Source organism: Cupressus sempervirens, chromosome 6 (assembly GCF_028749045.1).
Source record: "Cupressus sempervirens isolate cs-2001-9-10 chromosome 6, ASM2874904v1, whole genome shotgun sequence".
NCBI lineage: Eukaryota > Viridiplantae > Streptophyta > Pinopsida > Cupressales > Cupressaceae > Cupressus > Cupressus sempervirens.
Genome location: NC_143123.1, coordinates 64,859,420 through 64,886,732, shown reverse-complemented (window position 1 = coordinate 64,886,732; position 27,313 = coordinate 64,859,420). Strand labels below are relative to the sequence as shown.

Genomic DNA, 27,313 nt, shown 5'->3' with positions numbered 1-27,313 from the left:
GTCACATCTGGAGGGTACAGGAATAATAACAAAGGGCAAAATAACAACAATGCGAACAATAACAATAATAATAGGAGCCGAAGTCGAACCTAGTATGATGCAAACGGATGGCCGATTGTTCAATGCCGAGCATGTAATTTGTGGGGTCATTTTGCGCAGGACTATACAACAGCAAACACACCAAAATTATTATGCAGATGGTGCGGACCTGGCGACCATGAAGATGCAAAGTGCCGAAAGTCTGGAGTAAACTTGATCACTGTCGGGACGGATGAAGAGGAGGTTCTGGCAATCACGTGGAGGCAAGCAAAACTGCCAGCGGAGGAAAAAAGAAACTTGGGGTAAGCACAGGCGGAAATTGGAAAGGCATCGTCAGCAGGGACATCTCAGTTGAAGGACATCACCGGCACCTTGGCAAAGAACTTCGCAGAACAAAACATTGTACTATAGATCTTACAAACGGAGATATCGGTCAAGATAAGTGACCTCCTCACAATACCCCAGTTACAGACGGCCATTTTGAATCATACACCGTTTTCGAAAGCAACGGAGGACACAAGAAGGGACAGTAGGGAAGTGACGACAACAGACCCAATGTTGCTGGCACTCACATCCGGACAGCATCCGGCGGTTGTCGAGATGGAGATTTTGGGAAATGTTCTGACAGACACAATTGTTGATGGAGGGTCTGGCGTGAATGTGTTGCCGGAGGATACTTGGAAGAAGTTGGGAAAGCCAATGCTGTGGCCACCTACATTCCAATTGCTCACGGCAGACCAGCACGGGATCAAACCGTTAGGAACTTTGAGGGTGCAACTGGTAACCATTGGTACGCAACCATTTTTATTGGATTTTGTGGTCATTCCATTGAAAAGAAAAGGATATGATGCTATTCTGGGACGGGATTGGTTGGTGCAAGCAAAAGTAAAACATGATTGGAAACAAAATACCCTATCAATGGAGCGCGGAGGCAAAAGATTCATAATTGACCTGCACACACAAATGGTAGGTGAGGAGGCAGCATCGTCGGGCTCAGAAGGTGAAGGCGACACTGACAACGAAGGAAATGATGACGAAGGAAAGAGGAGAATGGAACCGGATGAAGGAGTATTGACACTAGGAGGATCGAATGACGACAACCTAGACTCGGTGAATGGCCTTTACCACTGGTAAATAGAAGACTACGAACTCTTTTCGAGTTGTAATATGCTAAGGGTCGACAAAGGTGAGGAAAAAGAGGAAAATGAGTGTTCGAAGGAATACAGAGAAGCAGATGACGCAAAGGAGGTTATGGCTAAAGAAGGGAAGGACATACAATACAAATCCAGAAAAAAGAAAGATCCCACCATTTGGTACACAGTGAACAGACCGCACAGGAAGGAAAAAAATGCATCGTACCATAAAATTACTTGAAGGGTACCGACGACAAGGAAATAAGCTAGATGCGCGACGACCACAGGCACAGTGGGCGACGAAGGTGACACAGAACAGGCATAAGGCGTGGCATGACAAACTCAATAGGTTTTAGCCGGGGCAGTTGGTACTCAAGTATGACGATCGGAATGAAAGCAAACAGGAAAGGTTTAAGGCAAGATGGGTTGGACCATATCAGATTTGGGAGGTCGGCGACAATCGAGTGGTAAAGTTGGGGACGTTGGATGGGCAAGAGGTACCTCACGCAGTCAACGGATCCTACCGTGCCAGGAAGATGCCGTCGCTGTCACCGTCACAGAATGATCGAATGATTCCCTTGTCGTCGTCGTTGAAGAATGGTGACGCGTGGAGGCAAAATTGAGGTGCTGTTTTTTTAATTTTATTTTTGTCAAAAAAAAACAACAAAAAAATTGAAAAAACGAATTTGAAAAAAAAAAAAAAAAATTGAAAAAAAAAGTCCGCGGGAGGTGCTCCGCGGCTTCTGTCCACGGGCACCTGTCTGTGGGAGGTGCTTTGCGGGCACCTGTCCCCGGGAGGTGCTCTGCGGGTATATGTTCGCGGGAGGTGCTCTGCGGGCATCTGTCCGCGGGAGGTGCTCCGCGGGCATCTGTCCACGGGCGGTGCTCTGTGGGCACCTGTCCACCGGAGGTGTTCCGCGGGGTTGTCAAGCCAAAAATTCTACATCTTCCGCAGGTTTCGATTCCTCTTCATTGCATTTGCTGGAGGACCTGTTCCCGCAGCGTTATCTGGAGGCTGCAGATTTCAATCTAATTGCCGTAGGTGAAAAACAATATACTGCCGTTGTTACTATTCCATGCCATCTTCAACAAAAGATTGTTGGAGTTTTGTTTCTCATTTGCGAAGGAGAGATTATTCGAGTTTGTGTAGAAGATGGGTGTGAGGGGTTTTCTTATTTAAAAAAAAATTGATGACAGATTCAAGTTGTTCGGAATGAGTAGTAGATGATGCCAAAGGGAAGGGGAAGCATCAGTGGTTGCCAGAAAGAGTGTAGAATCGGCAGAAAATGGCAGAAACAGTGTGTTCCATGCAGTTTTGTGTGGGTTCTAGAGTGCTAATTTGGTCTTGGCAGCGAGCGACCCCGCGGGGGCACTGCCCCTCGACCCCGCCAGGGGTGTTGCCCCCTGGACCCCCAGTCGTTGTGGATATCAGTCGTGGGAGTCTGACCAGTTGAGAAGATTTGAAGTTGCTGCAGGCATGGACTTTCTATGTACCAAAGGCACTGGGAGTAGGTGTTGGTCGGGAGGCTATCTTGGTGGATGCGTAGAGAGCTCGAGAGGAGCTAATCATCCAATTGGAGGTAGTGCAATGACACTTGGCTCAAGGTACCGAGGAATTGAAAACAGAGAAAGCAGCACAGGTGGCTATCAAGGTCAGCTTCATTGAGGAGGCAGTGTTGTGTTAGTAGAGGCTATAGGCACGGGATGAAGGTGACAGTGATGTGTCAAAAGCAGATTTATCTTGTTGTAATTAGTCCGTTAATGTATTTTGTTTGTTAATTTGTTTCAGATATTTTGTTAGTCGTCAAGAGACGACTTTTCTTTTTTGTCAGGCAACTGGATTGTCATCGGTGTTTTTGTAGTCGATGGGGTGCTTTTCGTCGGTGTTTCTGTACGCTGTAGCCAACGCGTAAATAGTTTGTAGCAGACATAATGTTTGTGGCCGACGGACTCCTTCGGGAAGGTTCGGCGAATAGTATTTGTATCCCATCTGGGATCATTGTAAAGCTTCTTCTATTATTATTCATCTTATGAAGCATAATGTATGCGAATATAATTCCGCTATTCTGTTCCATTGTCTGTATGCATTGATTTCTTTACCAGTACGGTAAACATTATGCAATAACCTAGAATGCCATTCAAAATCTGAATGCAATAACATGCAGAAGCTGTATGCCCAAACCTGTAGAATCCATACGCCACATTATGCAAAAACCCTGCACCACAATATGCAAAATCCGTATGACAGATCCCTTCAAAAAACTTTACACCAAAATATGCTAATGCTACACTGAAAAATCTGTACACCAAGGCGTATGTCGAGTGCTGAGAATGGAAGCCGTATGCCAAATTGGGATTCAATGTCTTCTTCAAAATCCGTATGACCAACTATATGAATTTCTCCTTCATCTCCGTACGCTGAAGAGAACTCGCCAAAATCCGTATGTTGAAGAGAACTCTCAAAATCTGTATGCCATACTCAGACTTGTTTCCTGTGTTACAATCTTGAAATCTGTACGATGATTTTACCATAGAAATTCGTACATTGGTTGCTTTAGAAAATTCGTATGGTGACCATGTTGGAAAATCTGTACGATGGCTATTTTAAAAAATCCGCACTGAGACTCCCAAATTCCGTACAGCAAACAACATATACATGAGGAAATCCTTACTGCAAGCTTTTTAACAAAGTCGTACGTTAACTTAACCTCCAAAATCCGTACGGTGACTGGCTCTCAGAATCCGTACGATGATGGTCATTTAAGAAGCCGTATGTTAGCTGGCTTTAAAATCCATACGGTGGCTTGGGCTAGAAAAGCCGTACGGTGACCCTGACTCAAACTGCTTACTTGGAAATCTGTATGGTGCTTGGTTTCCAAAATCCGTATGGCAGCTTTTTCATCACTTTTAAATCCGTGCGGTGATTGGTTTCCAAAATCCGTACGGTAGCTTTTTCATTACTTTTTTTTTTTTCCTTTCTTTTTTATTTTGTAAATCTCACTTTTGGAACAATTATGTACAATATTTACATATATACAGTACTTACAGTCTTATCTCAGTTGTTCGTCCATGGGGGTGCGTTACTTCTTCCATGGTAGACATTCAACTTCGACCGATTCACTGCATCAACCACTTCCTTTTGGTCTAGTGTCAATAACTTCATCGCTCCATTATCACCAACTTCCTGTATCTTGTATGGTCCTACCCATTTGATGCTAAACTTCCCGAGTTTGATCTCATTCCGACTGTCATACTTCAACACCCACTGTCCAAGTTGAAACCTGTTCAGTTTCAAGTGTCTATCATGCAATCGTCGCTCATCAAGTTTATTTAGGATACATGATCTCTCCATCTGGTTTTCCCTATCGCCTAGTTTGTTCTCGAAGCTTGGTACCATGGACTCCGTTAGCTGCCCCTTTTGACCGTCAATAACACCTGCACTCTGTCCTACTGCAACTTTTATTGAACCCTTCCTCTTTGTTTCCTATGTAGGTTGTATCGTGTGTCTTCCTTGCTGTCGGCACCTTTCTGCTATATCTGTGGTTCGACATAATACTTTCTTCCTATGCGGTCATACAGTGGAATCTTTCCTCCTTTTGGGTTCGTACTGTATGTTCTTTCCTTCAGCTTCAGTCATACCCGCCTTTCCTTCTTCGGCTTGTCTGGGTTGCTTCGGACATTTATTTCTTTTTTCGGCTTCTCTGTGTACCTTCGGACATTCATTTCCTTCTTCTTTCTTACCTTCATCGACCCTCAACATATTACAGCTCGGAAATAGCTCATAATCCTCTATCTGCCAGTGGTAAAGACCGTTTACTGAATTCAGATCGTCATCTCCTTCCAATCGTAAGACTCCCTCCTGATCGAGTTCCATACTCTGCCTCCTTTCATCCTCTTCTCCTTTGGAATCCGACGATAGAGCTTCGTCTCCAACCATCTGAGTGTGTAGATCGATGACATACTTTCGGCCTTTGCTTTCAAGTGATAAAGTATTTTTCTTCCAATCGTGTTTTGCCTTGGCTTGTATCAACCACCCCTAGCCCAGAATGGCATCATATCCTCTCCGCTTCAGTGGGATCACGACGAAATCCAACAAGAATGGTTGTGTTCCAATCGTCACTGGTTGTGCTGTCAGGACTCCCAATGGCTTGATTCCATGTTGATCGGCCGTTAACAGTTGGAATGTAGATGGTCATAATGTCGGTTGTCCCAACCTTTTCCAGGTGTCTTCAAGCAACACATTGACACCGGACCCTCCGTCCACAATCGTTTCTGTCAATACAGTCCTGAGAATTCCCATTTCGAGGATTGTCGGATGGCGTCCGGATGAGAGGGCTAACAACATCGGATCTTCTGCACTTGTGCCACTTTCGTTCTCCTTTTTGTCTGCTATACTTGCTCCACTTTCCTGCTCCCTTCCATGTTCTCTTGGTAGTTTAGCAGCAGGAACGATGTTTGTGAGTGCCGATCGGAGCTGAGGCATAGTGAGCAACAGATCATTTATCCTGACGGGTATCTCGGCTTGCAATATTTGCCGTACAATGTTCTGTTCTGCGCAGTTCCGTACGGAGGTACTTGGCCTATCCTTCAAGTGTGTCGTTTCTACCTGCGTTGCTCTTTGGATCTCTGCTCGAGCTTCCTCCAGTCTCTTCTTTTCTTCCGCCAGGTTGGGGTACACTTTCGCTTGCTGCCGCGTGATGGCCAAAACCTCTTCTTCGTCCATCTCGACGATGATCAAGTTTACTCCCAACTTCGAACACGTAGCATCTTCATGATCACCAGGTCCACACCATTTGCATAACAACTTCGGTGTGTTTGCCGTTGTACACTCTCGGGTGAAGTGACCCCACAGATTGCATGCGCGGCATTGAACTATCGGCCGGCCATTGGCATCGTACTGGATTCGACTCCTCCCGTCATTATTGTTGTTTTGACCGCGCTGATTGTTTCTATATCCTCCTGATGTGGCACCTTCCGTAGTGGTGTTCCAGTTCCCTCCTGACGGGGATGCCTTCTGTGTCAGGAACACTTGCTGTGGTGTTCTTGTTTTCAAATTGAAAGGGCATTCCTTTACCGAGTGTCCAATAATCTGGCAAATCTCACAAAATTGATCTTTTGGGCAGGATCCCTTCGTATGGCCTTCTTTCTTACACTCCGTACACCATAGGTCATTACCCTTAGTCTCCTTGTTCATGTTTTTGAACTCTTTCATCATCCGAAGCATGTCCTTCTGAAGAGAGCGAACTTTCTTGCTGTTGCCTTCATTGTCGTTGCTATCTTCTCCTAAAGGCTCATTTTCATCTGAATCAGATGAATTGGTCTTCTTCTTTGTTTTCTGTTCATTTTCGAGGTTCAATGCCTGATTGTATGCTTCAGTATATGTCGATGGTGGCACGATCTTCATCTTTTTCCGTAGCTTCGAGTGAAGGCCTTCAATGAACCATCTTTTCTGGAGCCCATCTGTCGGCTTATTCTCCATTTTACTGATTAAGTCCTTCAACCTCCTGGCGAAGACCCGTACTGTTTCATTCTTCTTCTGCTTGGTATTGAATATCTCATTGATGATCTCATTATCATCACGCAATATTTGAAATTCTACACAAAACTCCTTAATGTTATCCCAAGTGTTTAATTTTTGTGGATCTGTGTCAGTAAACCAATCAATCGCAACTCCCCGTAGGGTGGCTGGAAACTGTCGAACCCATTCATTCGCATTTGTTATGTCATTCGCTCTCCAAATCGTTTCACATGTTTTACAATGTCGAATGGGATCAGCTGCTTCATCACCATCAAATTTAGGCAACTTTTCCTTCGGACCTGCCATTATCACTATATGTTGGGGGTTTTTTTGTATACCTGTGCTGTTTTGCACTCCCGCACTGTTTTGAGCACCCGCGCTGTTCTGAGCTCCCGTGCTGTTTTGAACACCCGTGCTATTCTACACCCCCGCGCTATTTCCAACACTCGCGCTGTTTTGGACACCCGCGCTGTTCTGCACACCCGCGCTAATTCCAACACCTGCATTGTTCTGGACACCCGCGCTGTTCTGCACACTCGCGCTGTTTTCAACTTCCGCGCTATTTGGTGAAGAAGAGGTTTCGTCAACCGAAGCTGTCCGTTCCGGAAGTATATCTCGGGCGAAGAGGTCACTCCACGCTCGTGCTCCCTCAGCACTTCGAGCCGTGCGAGTCGATCTCCTTCCATCAGGATTCTCTTCCCGTGGCGTATGCAGGTTCAAAAACTCCTCCCTCGCTTCTTCCACCAAATCAAGCCATTGTTGAGTCTCCTTCAACAATCCTTCCGCGCTCTTGTTTCTGTCGGCAATCTTCTGAAATCTCCTTCGACACTCTGTATGCTGTGCCAAAATTAAATTTTCTTGCGCGATGCATATGTCATCCTTTTCCTTCAGCTTAACCTTATTCTTGTTCAATTGATTCGGCATTTAATTTCCATTCGCCTGCTTGCGTACCAGGTCCATTGGGCAATGGCGCCAAATGTTTACCGTACTGGGTAAAGAAATCAACGCACAGACAATAGATATGAAACAACAGAACTTTATTATATTTGTATATGCCAAACATTACATTATGTTCAATCCGAACTAATGATTACAATGCTTCCCGAAGGGGGTATAAATACTATCCGCCGAACCTTCCCGAAGGAGTCCGTCGGCCGGATACATGTCGGCTACATAATATAAAATCTACCGACAACAATTACTAATAGGATACTCTATCATGGAACGAGTGAAGCTATTTTCACAAAAGTGCCTCCAAAGCCCTTTAGAGGAATGTCAAGTCACGAATATGAGTACCAACCTCAACCCCATATCGCCACTTCTCCAACTCGGTTTTCCAAAGTAGGCACTCAACATATATGTGTGTGCAGTCAAAATGAGACAAGGCAGAATCAACCTTCTCTCTTGTAACCCTCAACAGGTCCCTCCATCTTTGAGCCTCAACAAATTGTTGTACAAAATCTACTGCATGGGATGAAATAATAAGACTGTTTCCAGAGGGAAACAACGCAATATGGAAACCAACCTACCCACCAGATGATACTCTGAATATATTCCATGAAGAAGAGGGAGTAGTGTCATGAACTGACATACAACTCACTGACAAATCCACCTTTACCTCACAAGGACTCATCTGTCAATGTGCTGACTACTGGAGAACCTGACAGAAGAGGCTCTCTGCAGCTCTCAATCAATATACTATTCCCAACTTAATCTACTGTACCTAAATCAGAAACAGATGTAGCCACATCCTCTCTACAACCTGTGGATGTATGGTCTTCACTAATTGTCACTGTATAAGTCTGTATTGAATCTGCAGCTGCTGAACAGTGTACACTGCTGAGCTCCATAGTAACCTCATCCAGCTGACACTTTGACTCCTATAGAGACAACTGAGTACACTTCAAAGAGTCCACAATCACCTCAAGCTCATGGGTGAGCTCGTCAACCTCCTTCCCCTCAAGGTATCATAACATGTATAGACTCTCGAGTGGGAGATCCCGATATGCTAACAATTGTGAATGATTATGTCTCATAATCTTGATAGCTTCTCAAAGAGCATGAAACTCGTCATGGAAAACATGTTCATCAGTCACAACGACGCTCCAACCATAAGTAGACAACATCTGATGACTGACATCAAAATGCTCTATAGCTGTGGCAATCATGCTATCACTAACATTCAGCTGCCCAATCAAATGATAAGGAACCTGTAGCCATTGACTCCTACACATGTCCTTTGGACCATATTCGACACTTTGATAGGAATATGTATTTACATCACTCACCTCATGACACAATCATTCCATCAGTCAGTCCTTTTGTCAAAAGATATTGTCACTATATAAACTACATACATGAGGAGTCATTGACAAATAAGACAAAGCAGGCAATAGCTCTTTCTTTGACAAAAGCAACATGTGAGGCAATTTGGCTTTGAAGGGGATGCTTTTTGACATGCAAATGTCTCAAGTACTTCCTTCACCCTTTTACGAAGACAATCAAGGGATGTTGAAACTTGCCCAGAATCCTGACTTCCATGAGCAGACCAAACATGTTGAGCGTCTCAGTCATTTCATCGGCAAGCTTGTAGAAGATGGATCAGTATAGTTGCAGTATGTTCCAACTAAGGGTCAGACTGTAGACATCCTCACAAAGTCTTTGAGCTTGGACAAGTTTGTAAAAGTTTGGGGGCAATTTGGTGTAGTTGATAGAATGACCATTAAGGGAGGTATTAAAGGAATATTTTATTATCTTATGGTCATTTACGAATATTTAGTTTATGTAGATAGGAATCCTTGAAGGTCAGACAATTTGATTTGAAAAAATTGGCTCAGTTAGCTTGATCACAATATTCTTTCCACCATATCCTGCAAGAAAAATAAATTCCTGATGCATCTTAATGTCCTGATATAGATAGCAACCCTTTCGTTAATCTCTATTTTGAATGAACCTATAGGAGATCACAATTGACAGTTGTAAAATGTGGGCCAATGACTACTACAACTTTTTTTCAAAGCTGCCTTGAATGGGATCCATCAAGAGCTACACCTTGGAATAGCAGAGATTGTCTACATGAATTGATGACCTTTATTAAGAAAATGTGCTCTTATTGTACAAGAAAATTAGGCATGAAATAAAGATGCTCGTTTCGTACCTATTTTCTTGCACACCCAGTGCTTAACCCCTGTGAAATGGTATGATTTGCATCGAGCCCAACCTACAGGTAAAATTATGTGTCAATTTTACTAGAAAATTATCAGCACCATAGATATAAGTATCTCAACACCATACTATTGTTGGACGACTAGCCTGGACATTTAATTCTCCTTTTCAGTTGGCTTGACTGGATTCTTTAAATATTAAAAGTTTTTGTATACAATCTTCAATTTCATGCCAGCCTCATTAGTTCTCATATAATTTTAGAAAAGATGTGGCAAAAATTACAATAGAGCATGGTTATAATTGAGAAGACATCATTGTTTCACTCAACTTTTTCAGACTCAAAGGTATCAGACCATCAATAATGTCCAGACCAGACTGTTTCTGTTACAGATCCCTGTACCAAAGATAGATCTGGAAAAATCCATATCCGACTCTTTTGGTACAAATCAATGTGAAGACCAAATCTAAAACATATATGTACTGTGCACATGTGTTTATGAGTGCAATGGCTATTCTAAAGGACAGGTGAATTGACACTTTATTTGCATTGAAAAGCATGATGCAGCCATGAGGTCTCATTGGCATGCTGGGGTAGTCTGCCACCAAAGGTTGTGACCCCTGATCACAAACTTTAGGGTAGTCTGCCACAAAAGTTTGTGTTCTCTTTTTGTGGAGTGTGGATGTATCATTAACGTTGCAACAGTTCAGGTGTTGTTTTGCAATGAAAAATTGTCCGTGTTCATGAGAGCACAAATCACTGAAAATACTATTCATGAGCTCTGAACTAGTTTTAAATATTTAATAATGGAAGCTCCTGTTTCGGGTGTAAACAAGCCTACAGGAGTTTTGACTACTATCATCATTAACCCTAGTTTTCTAATAGCACATGTGCACCAAATATATTGCAGGTTGAAGAAGGATTATATTGCATAACAAATATTAGCATTTTGTCCATTAAATACAGTGATGATGGATGGCCAAGTATCATTTCGTTGAATTTTATTGCATTAATGAGTGATGCATATGCCTACTGATTAAAATGCATGAATCTTGAATCATGATAACCTAAAAGACATAGGGGCACAATTTTAGTTGAACATTATTTTGTTGCACAGTGATTACTTATATCAATGAATAAAACAAATAGATGATCATGTTCTGTTAGCCATCTATTGATTGTATTGATTATGAGGGTTCTCTCTTGAGTTTCAATAGAATAATCCAATAGATAAATCTTTTTGGATATCTCCTTTTGTTGAAGTCTGATGCATTAATGAATAGCAGTTATATGCATGTACCAACTGCTTGCATGAATAAAGCCCAAATTGTGATAATTGAAAAGACCTAGGGCGACATACGTAATCAAATAATTGTGTTTTAGTGATACAGATAAATGAGAATATATATTCTTCATATGAATAAAGCAATAGGTGGTTACTTATTCAGTGGTTGCTAAATAGCCAACTAAAACATAAAAAAGTATAAAGACAATTGGAAAAAAAAGTGTATCCCACTTGGTAAGATACCTTCTAGTTTGCTTTTTAGACATTGCCTACTTATTGTAGGACATCTATTATATAGTTGATATGGGGTCTCTGCCAGAAAACCAATGTAACAGATAATATTATGTAGCATAGTCAATGATAATTACGGGCATCCTTGATGCATTGGAGGTCAAAGGTGTCTATAGTGTATATGTGGATTTGGATTGATGGATGGGAAATCCTTGTATTGTATATTGATCTAGAGCTAAAAATCCAAATGAACCGTACGAATCTCCAAGATATTGACAAGCATATAATGAACTTTTATATTTTCTGCTTGCATCATATACGATATATCATATTTGCCAGAGCTATTATGATCATAAATTTAATTAGATTCAATTGTCAACAATTAACAATTTGGTAACCCGTTATATGAATTGACATTAGTCTGATTTTAATATCTTAGATGCTGTGTAAATGAAATCTTATCAAAAAAACTCAGTAAATTTGTTTGATAGTTTAGATATTACTACATTTTTTGTTGTTGTACTTATATACAGCAATTGCAATTTATTCTTACTAGCTTGTTTGTGGCAAATTTTCTGCAGTGGGCAGAGGTGTTATCTGCAGATGCATTCTCGGCATTTGAAGAGGCTGGCCTGGATAATGAAAAGGTACTAACTTTAGTTGCACATGTTCATAATTTCTTGAGGATTGTCAAGATGATGGTCCATATAATGTTCTTCAATAATAATTGACAATAGTTTATATTGATGAACAAACTCATGTAATTGTTTATTTGGGACCTTCAACTTCTTATTAATCATTTCAAGGAAAGGATGTAGCGGGAATAAAATGTTCCTTTCTGCAACTTATAGTGTTCACATACATCTAATTTCTAAGAGATTGAGCATTTCTAGTTCTTATCGATGTCTGTGGTATTTAATTGTGCTCTTCCCTCTTGACAAAAATAATTGTGGGTTGATTGACCTCTGCTCTATAACTACTCCTACCATGATCTTGAGATGGACCAAGTGCTGAACAAATCAACTTCAAAGTCAGAGAAACAAATAAGTGGAAACCATAAGTGCTGAATTGAATTTGCAACTAAGTTTTTTGTTGTAAGTTCATGCAAGAACAATTTTGTCAACGAAAGTAACTCATTTTGGTCAAAAAGACTAAAACCGGCTTCTGATATTCTCTCCTTTACTTCAAAAATTGCCTTCCTGACCTTTCTGTTGCCTCTTCATGCAATCCAGTTTACTTGATGATTATTTGGTGTAGGTTCTCACTCGACACCTTTTCACTCTTTGTGCAAATATAAATGTTTTCCAAGTATAAATGAAGGCTCTTTCCTATTCGCAGTTGGAGTAGTAAAAAAAAAAACAATTGTAAGAAACAAACCTTCCTAAAACGACTTGTAATTGGATTAAAAATACCAATTATAAGTAAGAGATAACCCCTCTTGCATCTATATGAACTTGCACCTTATTTTCATACCAAATACTTGCATTTCTTCCACATGTAGAGCTCAAGAAAAAAATAGAAACTCCTTATGGTCCTCATTTTGCAAGTAGATATCAAGGTTTGGAAAGAACACAAAGTTGGCATGACAACATGGAGTCATATAAATAGGTGGAAAAGTGATGGAATGAGTGAGAGCATAAAATGCTTTCAAACCTGAATTTTTCATGAAAAGATGCTTTCCCAATAATATTATGATGTAGAACAATAAAAGATGCAGGTTCCCGCTCTAGGACTTAATACTTTCACTATACCTGAGCTCATCAACTACAAAGCATCCTGTAGTCGCAAAAAAATGATGAAGGATGTTGTAGTAGGAGTCATGTCTTGTTTGACATTTAGTTCAATTTCATCGTGCATTTTGTAATTGACAATTTATATGTAATTGGGAGATAAGTTGTAGATTAGGACCTGCAGTTTTAATAAGTCAAAGTTAGCAAATTGGTCAAAGTTTTTTGGGGTTATCCCTCTTTTCTTTTAACCCCTCACCTATAAATATTGGGTGGAGCCTCATTGTAATTTCATCTTTTTGCAAGGCACTACGATTCTGCCAGTTTGTATATGCACTCTAAGACTTTGAGCTTAGATGTAAAAAAGATTGCTTTCAGTAAAAACAATAGGCTGTTATGAGACTTTGTGCCAATCCAAGTTGTTGTTATATGCCATTTTCTTGAGTTGATTGTGAGCTTGGGTGGTTTGTTTGAAAGGGATTTGAACTCAATCTTGCAGACATTTAGCTGCATATTGCGTCTGAAGTTATAGTTTGTTTCCAAATTTGGCCTTGCAAACTTTAAGTTGCTTGTCAAACTTGAAGCTATTGTAGAAAGCACTGACAAGGAGGTAACTTTCAGACTTTTTGCTACTTTCACTTGAAGAACCCCAACCAGTTCTAACTACAATTCTGGTTGTTTGACATTTTGTCAGCCTCTATTCCACTGTCCTTTACTTTTAGATTGTGTTTTCTCGCTTGAAATGGTTTTAAATGATGTTTAAATGTTTGCAAATTAACACTACAATGACAGTGAAAATCTAGGAGCAAATGCAACTACTTTTGGTCTTTTCAAATGCAGATATAAGAAATTTTACATGTTAAATGTGAACCTACAGCCAACTATCATTTTCACAAACACTTAGCATGAAAGCTATATATGTATCATTTTAAGCATTACAACAACATGGGGCATGAAACTCATAACTCCACTAAATGAATGCAATAATGACAATGTCAGGATCAAGATGCAACATATAGTGTATATATATATATATATATTAAAGAGTCTGGATGATGAAAATGGTGTTGAAATCCTAAGGCTGATCTACAACAAATCTAAATGCAAACCAATGATAGCTGGTATGAATCATGGGCCAAATAGAACCAGATTTGAGCCCCTAATAATGCACACAGCGTGTCAGGATGAGCTGCAGCCTTCCTAGAAATTCCCATGCTACGTATCTGAGACAATTATAAACTCATGTGGCGGCCATTATCTCTTTCCAATTAGCCTTTTAATGATTAATCATTCTGGACGTCCTAGCACTCAACCAATATCAGAAAAATCACTTAGCCTTCAGGATGAACTGTTTCACATATCTCAGTCCAAAATGCAGCAGTACTGACTACATAATTCATTGGTATTAATCACCATCTCAAAGTGCAAGACTTGAAGAGAATTCACAGTTCTTTTCAGTAACAGATTTCACAAACCCTTGAAAAACTCCAGACTCACAAATATATAAGTAAATAGGATGAATAAATCAAATCTAGAGGCTTGCCTTTATAACAATTAAGGCAAAAATCTTCAACATACCAATGGCTAATAGCTTATTCCGGACACTTTCCACTTAAATGCAAACTTTTCTTTATGGTTGCATATTTGAATTTGAAATATGAATACTCCATGTACTTTTTAATTAATATCTTGGCATAGGTTTCCATGAATTAATTAAGTAAATGGCCCCTCCTAGTGATGATTCAACCATCAATATAAGTAAATTATAAAGTTAAATTATTACTTTATAATAAGTCATGTAATGATTTAATAATAATTTGACCACTGAGATAATAATAACTCCCAAAATACTTATCCTTTTAACAATCATCTAAAACAAGAGTCACCTATTATTTCCCAATGTTACCAAACGCACTTTCTAAAAATAGAAAGGTTCCCTCTCAACATCAATTGACTTGCCAATAATGGTAAGTACATGAAATTAAGCCCTAACAATGTCCAATATGAACCCAAACGAAAACCAAACTAGAACATTCTGAATTGTGAAGAAGGCAAGACCCTCCCATGAAGGAGTCTCTACTTTAGAAGACCCTCTATTCACAATAATTCGCCTACGAGCACCATAATAATAGGCTAATTCCTCGAACTCTGATGCTAGGAAAAATGGAGACATTATAGTCCACCCTCCACAAGGTTGCTTGTCCCTAAGCAATCACGGAGCAAAAAAAAAAACATCAAAATCTACTTGGATCCCAAGGGTAAAACTATGCAATCTCACTATTGTGCCCATCTAACTCCCTTATCATCAGCACCCAAGTAACTAACATCAATAACAAAATCATCGGGAAACTAACTGTAGGCTCTAATGGAGTAAACAACTCATCGGATCTCAACCCAATTGTAGCTCCAACTCTATGAACACCAAAGTACTAATATAACTGACACCCACATCCAACTACACTGCAAAGATAGCAATAAAAATAAAAGCTAGTAATACAACCACCATCTCGAAACTCTGTCAAACTGTCTCGGATGTGTTGGCACTGCAAGTAATCCAACTTGCAGTTGCTGATCCCATCTACAAAAGATGGTGTAACCCAATCTATAGAGGATGGTATAAACTTGGAACCAATCCACATTGATGCATAACCAAATCCTCAACATGTGGATCAAAAGACAAATAATGAGCTCTCCTAACTGTGTAGTTTCAGTAAAAATCCTTGATCACTGTAAGTGGCTTATCACTAACACCTCAAGTATCAGAATATAGCTCCAATCTTAGAACTGAATAGTTGATCGACCAGGCTCTCTAGTAACCCTCTTTACAAATCCAACCACAAAATCCCTGTGAGGAAACACTAATGGTAAAGCTTCTACAATTTCTACCACTAAATGCCAAATGCCAAATGCCACGAGAATCTCCAATGAGAATAGCCTCAGTGACTTTAAAGGGTCCCTCCTTAAACTCTGGGCTCTCAAGCAGGTACTTAATAAACATATTTGTGCAATAGGAATTATATGTGGTAGAATCAAATTGTTCCCCTACAATCCACAATTGATCCCTTTGAATCTGCGACACAACCAACTATCTAATGCCATTAACTGCATGAGATGAAGCAGTTGATTTTCTTCTAGGAGAGGGAAACAAATCAACACGAGTCAACCTCCAAACTAGATGATAATTGACATTTTTCTAGTGAAGAAGAGGGAGTGTTGTCATCAAATGTCACACAACTCACAACCAAATCCACCTCTGCATCACAGTGGCTCTCAAAAATTTTCCCTACATTACATTTCAATGGACAAACCTGAGGAGAATGTAGTGCAACAAGTGGCTCTCCAATGCACTCAACCACTGCACTAATCCCAACTACCTCTACTAGATGGATATAGCCACACCATCAACATACATGTCACCACAATTTGTTGATTATGGTCATCACTGACTGCCACTATGGGAGTCTGTACTAAATCTGCAGTTGGTGAGCACTGTACTCAAGTCTATGATAACCACATCCAACTGACGGTACGACTTCTGAAGAGTCAACTAGGTACTCTAAATATGTCTGAAGTTGCCTCAAGCTTGTGAGTGAGCTTAACTACTCCTCTTCTTTTCCAAACAAGGCATCATAATAAGTGCAACCCCACTCTTTGATCCATAAATTGCACTGTAATAGGAAGTTGTATCTGCATCACTCACCTCATGAGACATAACATCATGTGTGCTATCATCCTCACACACATAAACAACCGAGGTACCGTTGTTGGCTACCTTGATGAATGATTCATTTGAATAAGTAAAAGTTGTTGCTATATCAATCTTCTCACATGCTTCCACTCCACATGTAACTACAAGCCTTGGTGAGTCACAATCTTGCAACCTATCATCGACCAATGGAATTTCTAAATTATTTACTAAAGTCTGATATGACAAATCAAACTCACCGAAGCATTAGTCATCTTTATAGATAACATCAGTATTACCCAAATTAGGAGTACCAACATCCTATATTTGTACACTCTCTAATATCTCATGTTGTTGTAAATATGACTCATTGCTATCATAGAAACCAAAAGTGGAAAAACTCGCATTTTCCATGCAATTCTCATAGTGATATCCACAACATACTGCATGCTTGCCTTGTCATCAACGCCCTCAATAGGCTCAAACATAGGACTTTGTCATTAAAATCAGACCCTATATCATTAATAACTTAATTGCTACCAATTGATGTGACGCTACAATCAATGGTGGCTATCATGTCATCAGCTCTCCCTAGATTAGGAGCTCCTGTCTCATGTAAATGTTGGGACTCGATGCAGCTTTCCTCGAACAAATCGGTGATAACCTCATGCCTCTGGAAAAGACCTTTCCCATCCCGTGGCTAAAGCAAACTAGTGGCTGCCACACTAACCGAACACTCAACACCCATAGCTACCCTCTCTTCTAGTGATTATTTTTCATGATTGAAATTATTAGAGCCTCTTTTTCCTTTTTTCATAAACGAGGGATCCGAAATCTGTTGCTGTTGTAGCAGCCCTGATATCTTTTTATTATAAATCTGACAAAAATCACTATAGGCCTATATACCATGTTGAAGCTTGGGTGTAAGACCCTGTATGGATTTCGTTGACCTATTCTTACCCATGCTTGTCTTGCGCATAATGTGTACGACACCTCTAATGCAAAGGCCTCCACTGCAGGATGGCAAGAAACCTATATCTTGCTGCCTTTAATTTTGAGATTGTATTTGCTTGCTAGAATTGGTTTTACATTATGCGCAAATTAACACTACATTGATTTAGTGAGAATCTAGGTGCAAATGCAACTTCTTTTAGTCTTTTCAAATGCATATATAAGAAATTCTACTTGTAAGATGTGCAACTACAATCATCATTTTCACAAATGCTTCGCATGCAAGCTATATACTTATCATTTTGAGCATTACAACAACATGAGGCATGAAACTTAGAAGTCCATTAAATGAATGCATTAATCACAATGCTAGTACTAAGATGTAACATATAGTTATTTTCACAAATGTGTGTGTGTGTGTGTGTGTATCAAGGTTGCTCAGGGATGAGGGTATTTGGGTACTTAGGGTACCAGTATGGGTACAAGTACGACTATTTTTCAAAATAGGGGATGGGGGTACTTGGGTAACATTTTTTTAATTATAATTTATATTTTATAGAAAATCTGAAATAATGAGTCATGACAATGGTTTTTCAAAACAAGAATAGTAATAAAGTTGGCAAATGTAATGTATTGTTTTCAGTTTCAGATTTTCTATATGTTTATAATAATTTTATATGATAAATGTTTAGATTCATAACAGAAAAAGCATATTTTCAACATGAAAAAATGGATCATAAATCATATAACAATTACATTTTGCAAATGATAAACTTCTGACGTGAACTGTGATAAAACTTACTTTAAACTGATTACGTATTGAACTAAGCTTGATAAACAAGAGACTGATACACAATAAAAAATCTGAAAAAGTAAATCAGAAATCTTAATCAAGGGCCTTAGCTATGATGCTCTCCATTGAGTACCCAGTACTTGAGTACATGGGTAAGCATACCAGGGGTGTGCGTATGTGCACCCATGCATCTTAGATACACACACACATAGAGATAAAAGACCTGGATGATGCAAATGGTGTTGAAGTCTCAGCTTATCTGCAGAAACCCCATATGCAAACCAATGCATGTCATGATTGATGGTATGAAGCATGGGCCAAATAGAATCAGATTTGAGCCTCTAAAAGTGATGCAGCCTTTATGAATGAGTTGTATCCCTGCTAGAAATTTGCACACCGCCTATGCGAGAGAATTATAACCCCATGTGGCTGCCATTATCTCAGTCCAATTAGCCTCTTAATGATAAAAAATTCTGGACTTACCACAAATCTCAGTCCAAAATGCAGCAGTAATGACAACACAATTCATTGGTATTGCTCACCAACTCAAAGTGCAAGATCTGAAGAGACATCACAATTCTTTTCAGTAACAGATTTCACAAACCCTTGAAGAACTCCAAAATCACAAATATATACGCAAATAGGATGAATAAATCAAATTTAAAGGCTTGCTTTTGTTATTCCTTGTAACTTTGACAAGACATGTGTTCTGATTTTCAGATCAGTCTGATCTGGATGCATGAGTTCCCCTAAATATTGGTCACTAGAACATATTGTCCCCTCTAGACAATTCGGCATTTTCCTTGTGGCTTTTATTTGCCTTCTTATTTACGAATGTGGTTAGTTAGTTACTAACCATTAGTAATTCTTGGAATGGGCACCAATCTTGAGGAAACAATTATGTTGTTAAATAGGCCAACCTAGAGAGGGACATGTCCATTCAATGAACATGCCCCTTGATTTAGGTATAAGGGAGGGCTAGATTGCAGATTAGAAGACACACCGAAATTTGTAAGTCTGCTCTTCTAGCAATCTGCCCAAATAGAATCATATATAGAAATGTAAACATTTGCATAAGATCCATGACCTTAACATGATATCAGAGCCTAGTCACAAATGTAAGAAAGAAAAGGTTTAATGCCCTTAGACTACCATGGATTTGGAGAGAGAGTTGAGCAAACAATCTGCAAATAACGGATATGGACTATCGTATTGTCTACAAGGAAATTGACAGCACTACTTATTGTCTGCAAGGAAATTGAAAGTATTTGTTTTCGCTAAAAAGAAAATTCAATAATACCATCACACTATTAGATGGTGTAGCTGCTCGGACTCCAAGATATATTGCAGTATGATTCAAACCCCAAAACTACCCATCATGCGATGCTGGTTCTTTATTCACTATCAACTATGATATCTCCATAACAGAGCATCCCATCAGCAAGTATGATGTCACTCAATGATAATGGTATGCATAAGAATCAAATGAAAAATTTACATTATAGAGGCATTCAAAATTAGTAATTTAAATTATCGACAAAGGGTAGAAGTGTAATATGATGAAAATAAGTGGAATGATGCAGCGATGGTAGACAAGAATCGACCAATACAAAAGCTCATCTATGTAGAGTGACATATCATGTCGTGATGTGTAAAAGACTACACAAAAGCTCTTATGGAATTAAAATAAATCTATGTGATGTCTTAAATGTAAGGAAGAATCCCTCAGAAATCTACAATGGACAAACATATTAGCGGCAGGGTATTTGCTCTGCTAGTTTAATAAAACAAATATGGTTACCATATATACAGTCAACCAGCATATTAAATTGACGACTACTCATTTGGCATTCTACCTACAACGATAATTAAAAGAAAGACAAAGGAGTTCGTATAAAATGAATAATTTGTGGCATTGAAAGCATTTTCTGCAATCATAAATTTATATTATCCTGAGTCCTTACTCAATGGCATATACTCAGTGATAATTGGTCTCAATGATCATTGTTTCAAAGAAGCTATATTCTTGTGTGCTCAATAACAAAAATGATGCATGATAATGAGTCAAAGATCAGCGATAATGACAGGTTTGATGTGCCTAATGTTTTATCGAAGGTGATATTACCAAAGGAAGGATCGATGATAAAGTGCAAAGAGTCAATAAAATACATAACGGTTAATTTGACAAATACCCGTGACTGGTATGATGTAGATTGAGTAGCCATCTGACTCCACAAACAAAAGAGGTAATAAAGAAGGTGACATGCCTATATATTGTATAGCCTAAATAATAGGGAGAAGAGTGCGAAGATTAAAAGGAAAGAATTCTGCCACATAGGAAAGAGACAAGCCTATATTTATTCAAGTCATGTTGGAATGAACATGTGTTTGAATATTCTTTGCCGTTCAAGGAATAAGGAAGCAATTGATAATGGATTAAGTTACTGCCTAAACACAACCGGAAAATCTCCACATTGACATTGGCAGACTTACCCTAGAAATAAGTTGGGAGTAGGAACATTACAAATGTCAGGTGACTTTCTCGAGCGCACACGATAGAAGGGATTAGAGTGGGATGTGACCACGTTTTTGGATGCCTAAGTTATCATACTTACATCGCAACCTCTGAATAATAAAAGGGTGGTAAGATAGGCAAGGAGTATCAAGCCTATCATTGTTAGAGAGTTTTATAAGGTTTCATGTTAAACAATATGACCTAATAGGAATTTGAAGCAATCTACAAGGATAGCTGCATGCAATCAAAATAGTTGGTTGCGTATGGTGCTCATCAAATTAGATATATTTGCACAATCCTTTGCAGAACCAAATATCAGAACTACAAAGGAGAGAATGCAAACTATTATTCAAGAGGCAGTTCTGAATGCACCAAGAAAATCACAGAGATAACACAGATTTGTAGGCAGAATTAGATATCAAATGTTTAATAAATACTATGTTATTATGATCAGAATTGTCTATACAAATTAGAATATCAGATACTATCGACAGTTGGCCTTCAAACAATAGGCATTAGTGTTATGAGATGCAAGATGTTGCAATGGTGATCTACATATAGACTTATGACTGCACACTCATGTGCAAATTCTATGGTATTGGCCAGAAATGAAGGTTGTGACCTCTAGATGGGAGATACATTTGGGAAGGCTTTGTCAGGTCGAGAATATTAAAGGAGGATACAGTAGGCTGCTGGAGACTATAGTCAAGCACAAAATTCATTGTAATATTTGGTGACTATCTACCATTCTAGAAGGCCATTACTCAAAGAGTATTTGGTGAATATCGTTGATATTCTAGGAGGCCAATACTCATGATATCATATGCGATATCAAAACATTTTACTCAAGGCATTTCTGATCTTTCTTCAAATCCAAGAGGGAGTGTTAATGATTATGGACTTAGAAAACATGCATTCTATATAACCTTATGACTATTCAGATTATTAGTATTGGTTCTCTTAGAAAGGAGGGAATAAAGTGACATCATGCTATGACACTAAGATCATTAGCATGGGATGCCTTCCTAACAAAAGGAGAAGCTAAATGATCTGTAATGGTGAATCTTGACTCAGAGGGAGTAGACCATGCTTTATTGATTCCTGAGTAATAAAGAATTTGTAGCAGAGAATCATAAGTATCATCTTATAAGAAGAGTACCTAGAAGATCAAGTTGACTCCGCAGGATCTAGGATATACAAACTCAAATTGAGTGTACCATGTCAAGATGGTGTATACTCATAAAATACAAAAGCTTCCATCAAGGTTATGATGGAAAGATATGTATCTATTGTACTTGAGCTCTTCTTTTACCTTATGTCTATAATATCTTTCATTTGTATTTTTTATAAGAAGAGTATATGCCTTGATTTTTTTTCTTGAAGAATGTTCTTGTAAGAAAGAATTTTGGATTCAGAGGGAGTCTGACATCTCATCAAGGCAACCTTGAATAAGGAGCTCGTAAGATTTGATATCCAGTAGGAGTCTAGAAAATCTAAAGTGAGCAACCATCTGATGGGCCTACCTTTATAAACATCATGGTGTGGAAGCATTTCTTAGCAAATAGTCTTGCAGCATCATTTTGCAGTACTAGAAAACAATCCTCCAACGTGAATTTGCAGTGATAGCAAATGAGCTTATGGTGTTTCAAATTGGTAGAGGACTACTGGCAAATCTTGAATAGATTCCAGATTCTGTTGTGAACGAGACATTTCGATTTCTATGAGTCACAATTTGGATAAAGAGAGAATTTAATTATTCTCTAGACTTTATCCTTAAGTACTGGAAATTAGAAAGTAGGTATTCTTATCAACCCTCTCTAAGAGTGATCATCTCAGAAAAGATCCAGGTATGATTGAATTGTTTTTTTGATAATTTATATTATTGTCAGGATATTGATTGTTATGGGGCTTCACCATTTGTGTTTGTTATTTAAGAGGTGATGATCTCTGAAATAATGAACACTTGTATAAAGACATTATAAGAGATGATGCTCTGTGAGATAATGTTCTGACCAGTAGAGAACTAGTGGCAAATTTGGATGAAATGAAGATCATGTTGTGATGGAGGCATTTCTATGTCTATGAATGACAACTTGGATAAAGGAAAAATTTAATTATTCTCCGGATTTTATCCATTTTATTGATAGATCTTAATTCAAGATCATGTTGTGATATGAACTTGTCAGTGCCTATGAGTCACAACTTGGATAAAGGAAGAATTTAATTATTCTCCGGATTTTATCCTGTGTAAGGCATTCTAGTAATGGATTGCTGGTAGAATCTAGATCTTGGACAAAATCAAGATCATGTTGTGACAGTGACATTTCTAAAACTCCAAATGTCACAACTCGAGTAAAGGGAGAATTTAATTATTCTCTAGTCTTTATCTTGAGTATTGCATTCTATGCAATACTGTTATCACAAGTTCAGGTAATACTTCATATCACAAGCCTTGTCAAACACCCTGTGTTACAAGCCTAGGTGATTTGATAGTTTGTATTATGAACGATGCTTAGTGATTTGATCACAAGCTCTGGTGATAACTTATATTACAAGATCTGTAATATGATGTGTTTTTAGGTATCATTTGTATAATGATACATCATGCTTGAAATTCAGAAAGGTATAGAGTCTATATCTATGCTTAGTCATCTCTATTGATGTTGCTAGATATGTCTCTATCACTTATCTTATCAAGTTAAGAGGGAGTGTTAATTCCTTGTAACTTTGACAAGACAAGTGTTCTGATTTTCAAATCAGTTAGATCTAGATGCATGAGTTCCCCTAAGTATTGGTCACTAGAACATATTGTACCCTCTAGAGAAATCGGCATTTTCCTTGTGGCTTTTATTTGCCTTCTTGTTTACTAATGTGGTTAGTTAGTTACTAACCATTAGTAATTCTTGGAATGGGCACCAATCTTGAGGAAACAATTATGTTGTTAAATAGGCCAACCTAGAGAGGGGCATGTCCATTCAATGAACATGTCCCTTGATTTAGGTATAAGGGAGGGCTAGATTCCAGATTAGAAGACACACCGAAATCTATAAGTCAACTCTACTAGCAATTTGCCCAAGTAGAATCATATATAGAAATGTAAACATTGCAGAAGATCCATGATCTTAAGAGCTTTATAACAATTAAGTTCAGGATTTTCTTCAACACACAAATGGCTAATAGCTTATTCCATACACTTTTCACTTATAGCTATTTGTTTGTATATTTGAATTTTAAGTATAATTACTCCTTGTACATTTTAATTAATACTTTGGCATAGGCTTCCATAAATTATTTAAATAAATAGCCCCTTCCAATGATAACTCAACCCTTAACTGAAATTATAAACTTAAATTATAACTTTTTAATAAGCCATTTCATGATTTAATATTAATTTAGCCATTAAAATAATAATAATTCCCAAAATACTTAGCCTTTAAACATATTGCCTGAAATGGGAGGAGCACCTACTAGTTCCCCTCCTGACCAAATGCACTCTCCAAAAATAGAAAAGGTCCCTCTCAATCATCACCAGACTTGCCATAAACAGTAAGTACATGATACTAAGCCCAAATAATGATCAATTTGAGCCAAACAAAGACCAAAAATGGAACATTTTGAATTATGAAGAAGATAATCCCCTCCCATAACCAACCCTCTACCTCATAAGACCCTCTATCCACAATAATTAGCCTACAAGGATTACAATAATAGGCTAATCTCTCAAACTCTGATGCTAGCAATAATGGGGACATTGGATTTACTTTCTTAGTTTTTGCATGCAAGGTGAAATACATGCTGGAGCCTCTGAGTTGGACATGTGTTTCATTCTTGTTCTCAAAATCTTAAGAGCCATGGAAAGACTTTACAATTTCATGAGTTTCTTGGTTACATGAGTTGTTGGTAAGCTAAAAGTATTTCTTACATCTAATATTTGGTTTATCAAAATTATTGCTCCTAGAGATACTTTGCATAAATTAAATTTAGTAGTTAAGTGTTTTGTTAACTCCAACAACAATAAGATTGGGGAGCCTTTCCTTTTGAGAAGTAGGAGAGACTATGACTATTGCTTGCACAACATCATTAGTTTTGTGAGTTCTAGTTGCAATAACTTCCAAAATTTAACTCAACGGTTTTTGTTGGCTCTCTTGGGGAACAATATATATTTGAAAACCTCACGCTTTTGCTTGAAGTATACATGTGTCCTATTCATTGTAGTTTTATTTCTTGAAGTTTTTGATGCTCTCACCATAGACATGTAAATGGTTTTCCAAGGTCCTTAGGGAAGTTCTTTTGGTCTACTGGATCTAGCTCTACCTATAAATGCTCTTCCTCATATCTTACAAAAGAATATTCTTCTTTGGCAATAGACAACATCTTGATGATCATATTGTCATTTTTTACATTGCATGTGGTGTTTATGTTGTTGAACATGAGGATGTAACTGTGAGGTTGTTTGTGGAAACTTTCCATGGTGTGGTTGTTGTCTAGTTGTACCACCTTGTACCACAAGCTATTACAAACTAGACTACTCTCATAGCCAAGTTTGAAGAAAGGTTCTAGCCTCCTAAAGATGCTTATACTTTGTGGGCCCAACTCACCCAGGTGAAGAAAGAATCTCATGCCTATGCATGAATTAATTGCTCATTTTGATAGGTTGACATGAAAAATTCCAGTTTTTCCTTAGCCCACAACTACAAATTGAAGTGGTTCTTTGAAATGCTCAAATTCCCAAAGTTAATTTTCTATTAAAAAGAGCGACCTCGTTTACTTGTAGTGCATAGAATTTCACATCTTAAATCAAGAATGATCTCATCCTTGTCAGGCAAATAAGAATAGAACCAAGTGGGCTTGAAGAATGTTGTTCCTTTCCTTCAGATTCCTTTCATCACAATGATGGATCTACAGTACAAATGTTAGCAAATGAGTTGCTTTTCCTCAAAATGCAAAGAGCTCAAAGTTTGTTCTTCCTTTCTCACAAGCATGTATAAAGTAGGCATCTCCCAAATGTTGGTCATGGTTTTGTCGGTTGGAATCAACAAAAGTTAGTTTCCTCATCAAAGAAGCATGTTATTGAAGCACTGTCAATAAAGATAGTAACAAAGCATCCTAAATCTCAAACTAGTGATCTTATGATTCTCTTCTAGGAAAAGGAAGCAACTTTAGTTGGCGACTCCATATCTTGTTCACGCAATCTTTGAAAGCCAGTGATAAAAAGTTGAAGAAGGAAAATGTCTTTCAGTGTTCAAGATAATCATGTCATTAGAATGAACATGCAGACAAATCCTAATGAAGTTGAAAATCATGCATTTGCATCTTGAGGTCATGTACTTGAATATACTTTACATGGATGTCCTGTCCTAGAGCTTGAAAAGAAACTTCTCATAAACAATAAAGACTTCCAAGTTTGGAGTTTGTGAACAACGTACTAAGTTATACAGTCGAGTCGGATCTTCATCTTAATCATGAGAAAAAAATTCACAATCAGCTTGAGGTTAACATGTTTGATGAACCAATTGTTTAAGTTGTAGCAATTAGCAAGAATCCAGTCTTTAGTCAACCAAGGTGATGTACCATAAGACATCTTGCTTGGTTGGCGCCCAACAAAAAGTTAACAGTTTCAATTATAGTTATGTTGATCAGTTTCAATTATACCTAAGCATCCAGATACTTTTGAAGAAGAAATCAAAGAAGCATGTTGAGTTGAGGATGGAAATAGTACATTTGTGTCATTTGAAGAGGAAGACGAATTTGTTCATCTTTTTGAAAGAGTGCTACATCATAATTTGGTACCATTGTTCATACTCCATCACAAAGTTGTCTATGAATATTCAAGGTACTATAAGTTGTTGAATAAAGGCAACTTTTTTGCTGAGGCCATCAATGGCTTCATTTGAAGGGTTTCAAAGTTTTGCTAGTTTTTGTTTAGGTTAGGTTTTTGTGTTTAGTAATTGCACTTGTACAATTTGGGATTTGTTTTGACTAGGTTTGTTTAGCATCAGTCACGACATCCTTTTTGTTGTTAAGTGTCTTTAATGCTTGACTTGGTAGCCCATTGGATGATACTAAAGCACTTGGAGATTTTAGATTCTACTACCTTCTTGTTCCAATGACTGAAGTTAGTTCCCTAGTCATAGCCAATTATTGACTTTATTTTGTATTTATAAAATATAGGAAATACTACAACAAAAAATCATACAGTTGTAGCTTAATCTTCTCTATGCTAGCCATTCTAAAGGTGTTTTTCGATGGCAATTGGCTATACCTTGGATTCGC

General features: G+C 38.3%; 1 protein-coding gene across 2 annotated transcripts in view; it reads left to right on the top strand.

The window, feature by feature from the left end:
• The window catches only part of LOC149551146 (putative cytosolic oligopeptidase A), a 251,797-nt gene that overhangs the window by 198,913 nt on the left and 25,571 nt on the right, over nucleotides 1-27,313 (top strand). For both annotated transcript variants that reach the window (XR_016352686.1, XM_089786726.1), the window contains one exon: nucleotides 11,951-12,016. Coding sequence is in view for 1 of the 2 variants with exons in the window: in XM_089786726.1 (XP_089642852.1) it covers nucleotides 11,951-12,016 (66 nt within the window). In the remaining variant the exon portion in view is untranslated. The remainder of the gene's footprint in view (nucleotides 1-11,950; nucleotides 12,017-27,313) is intronic.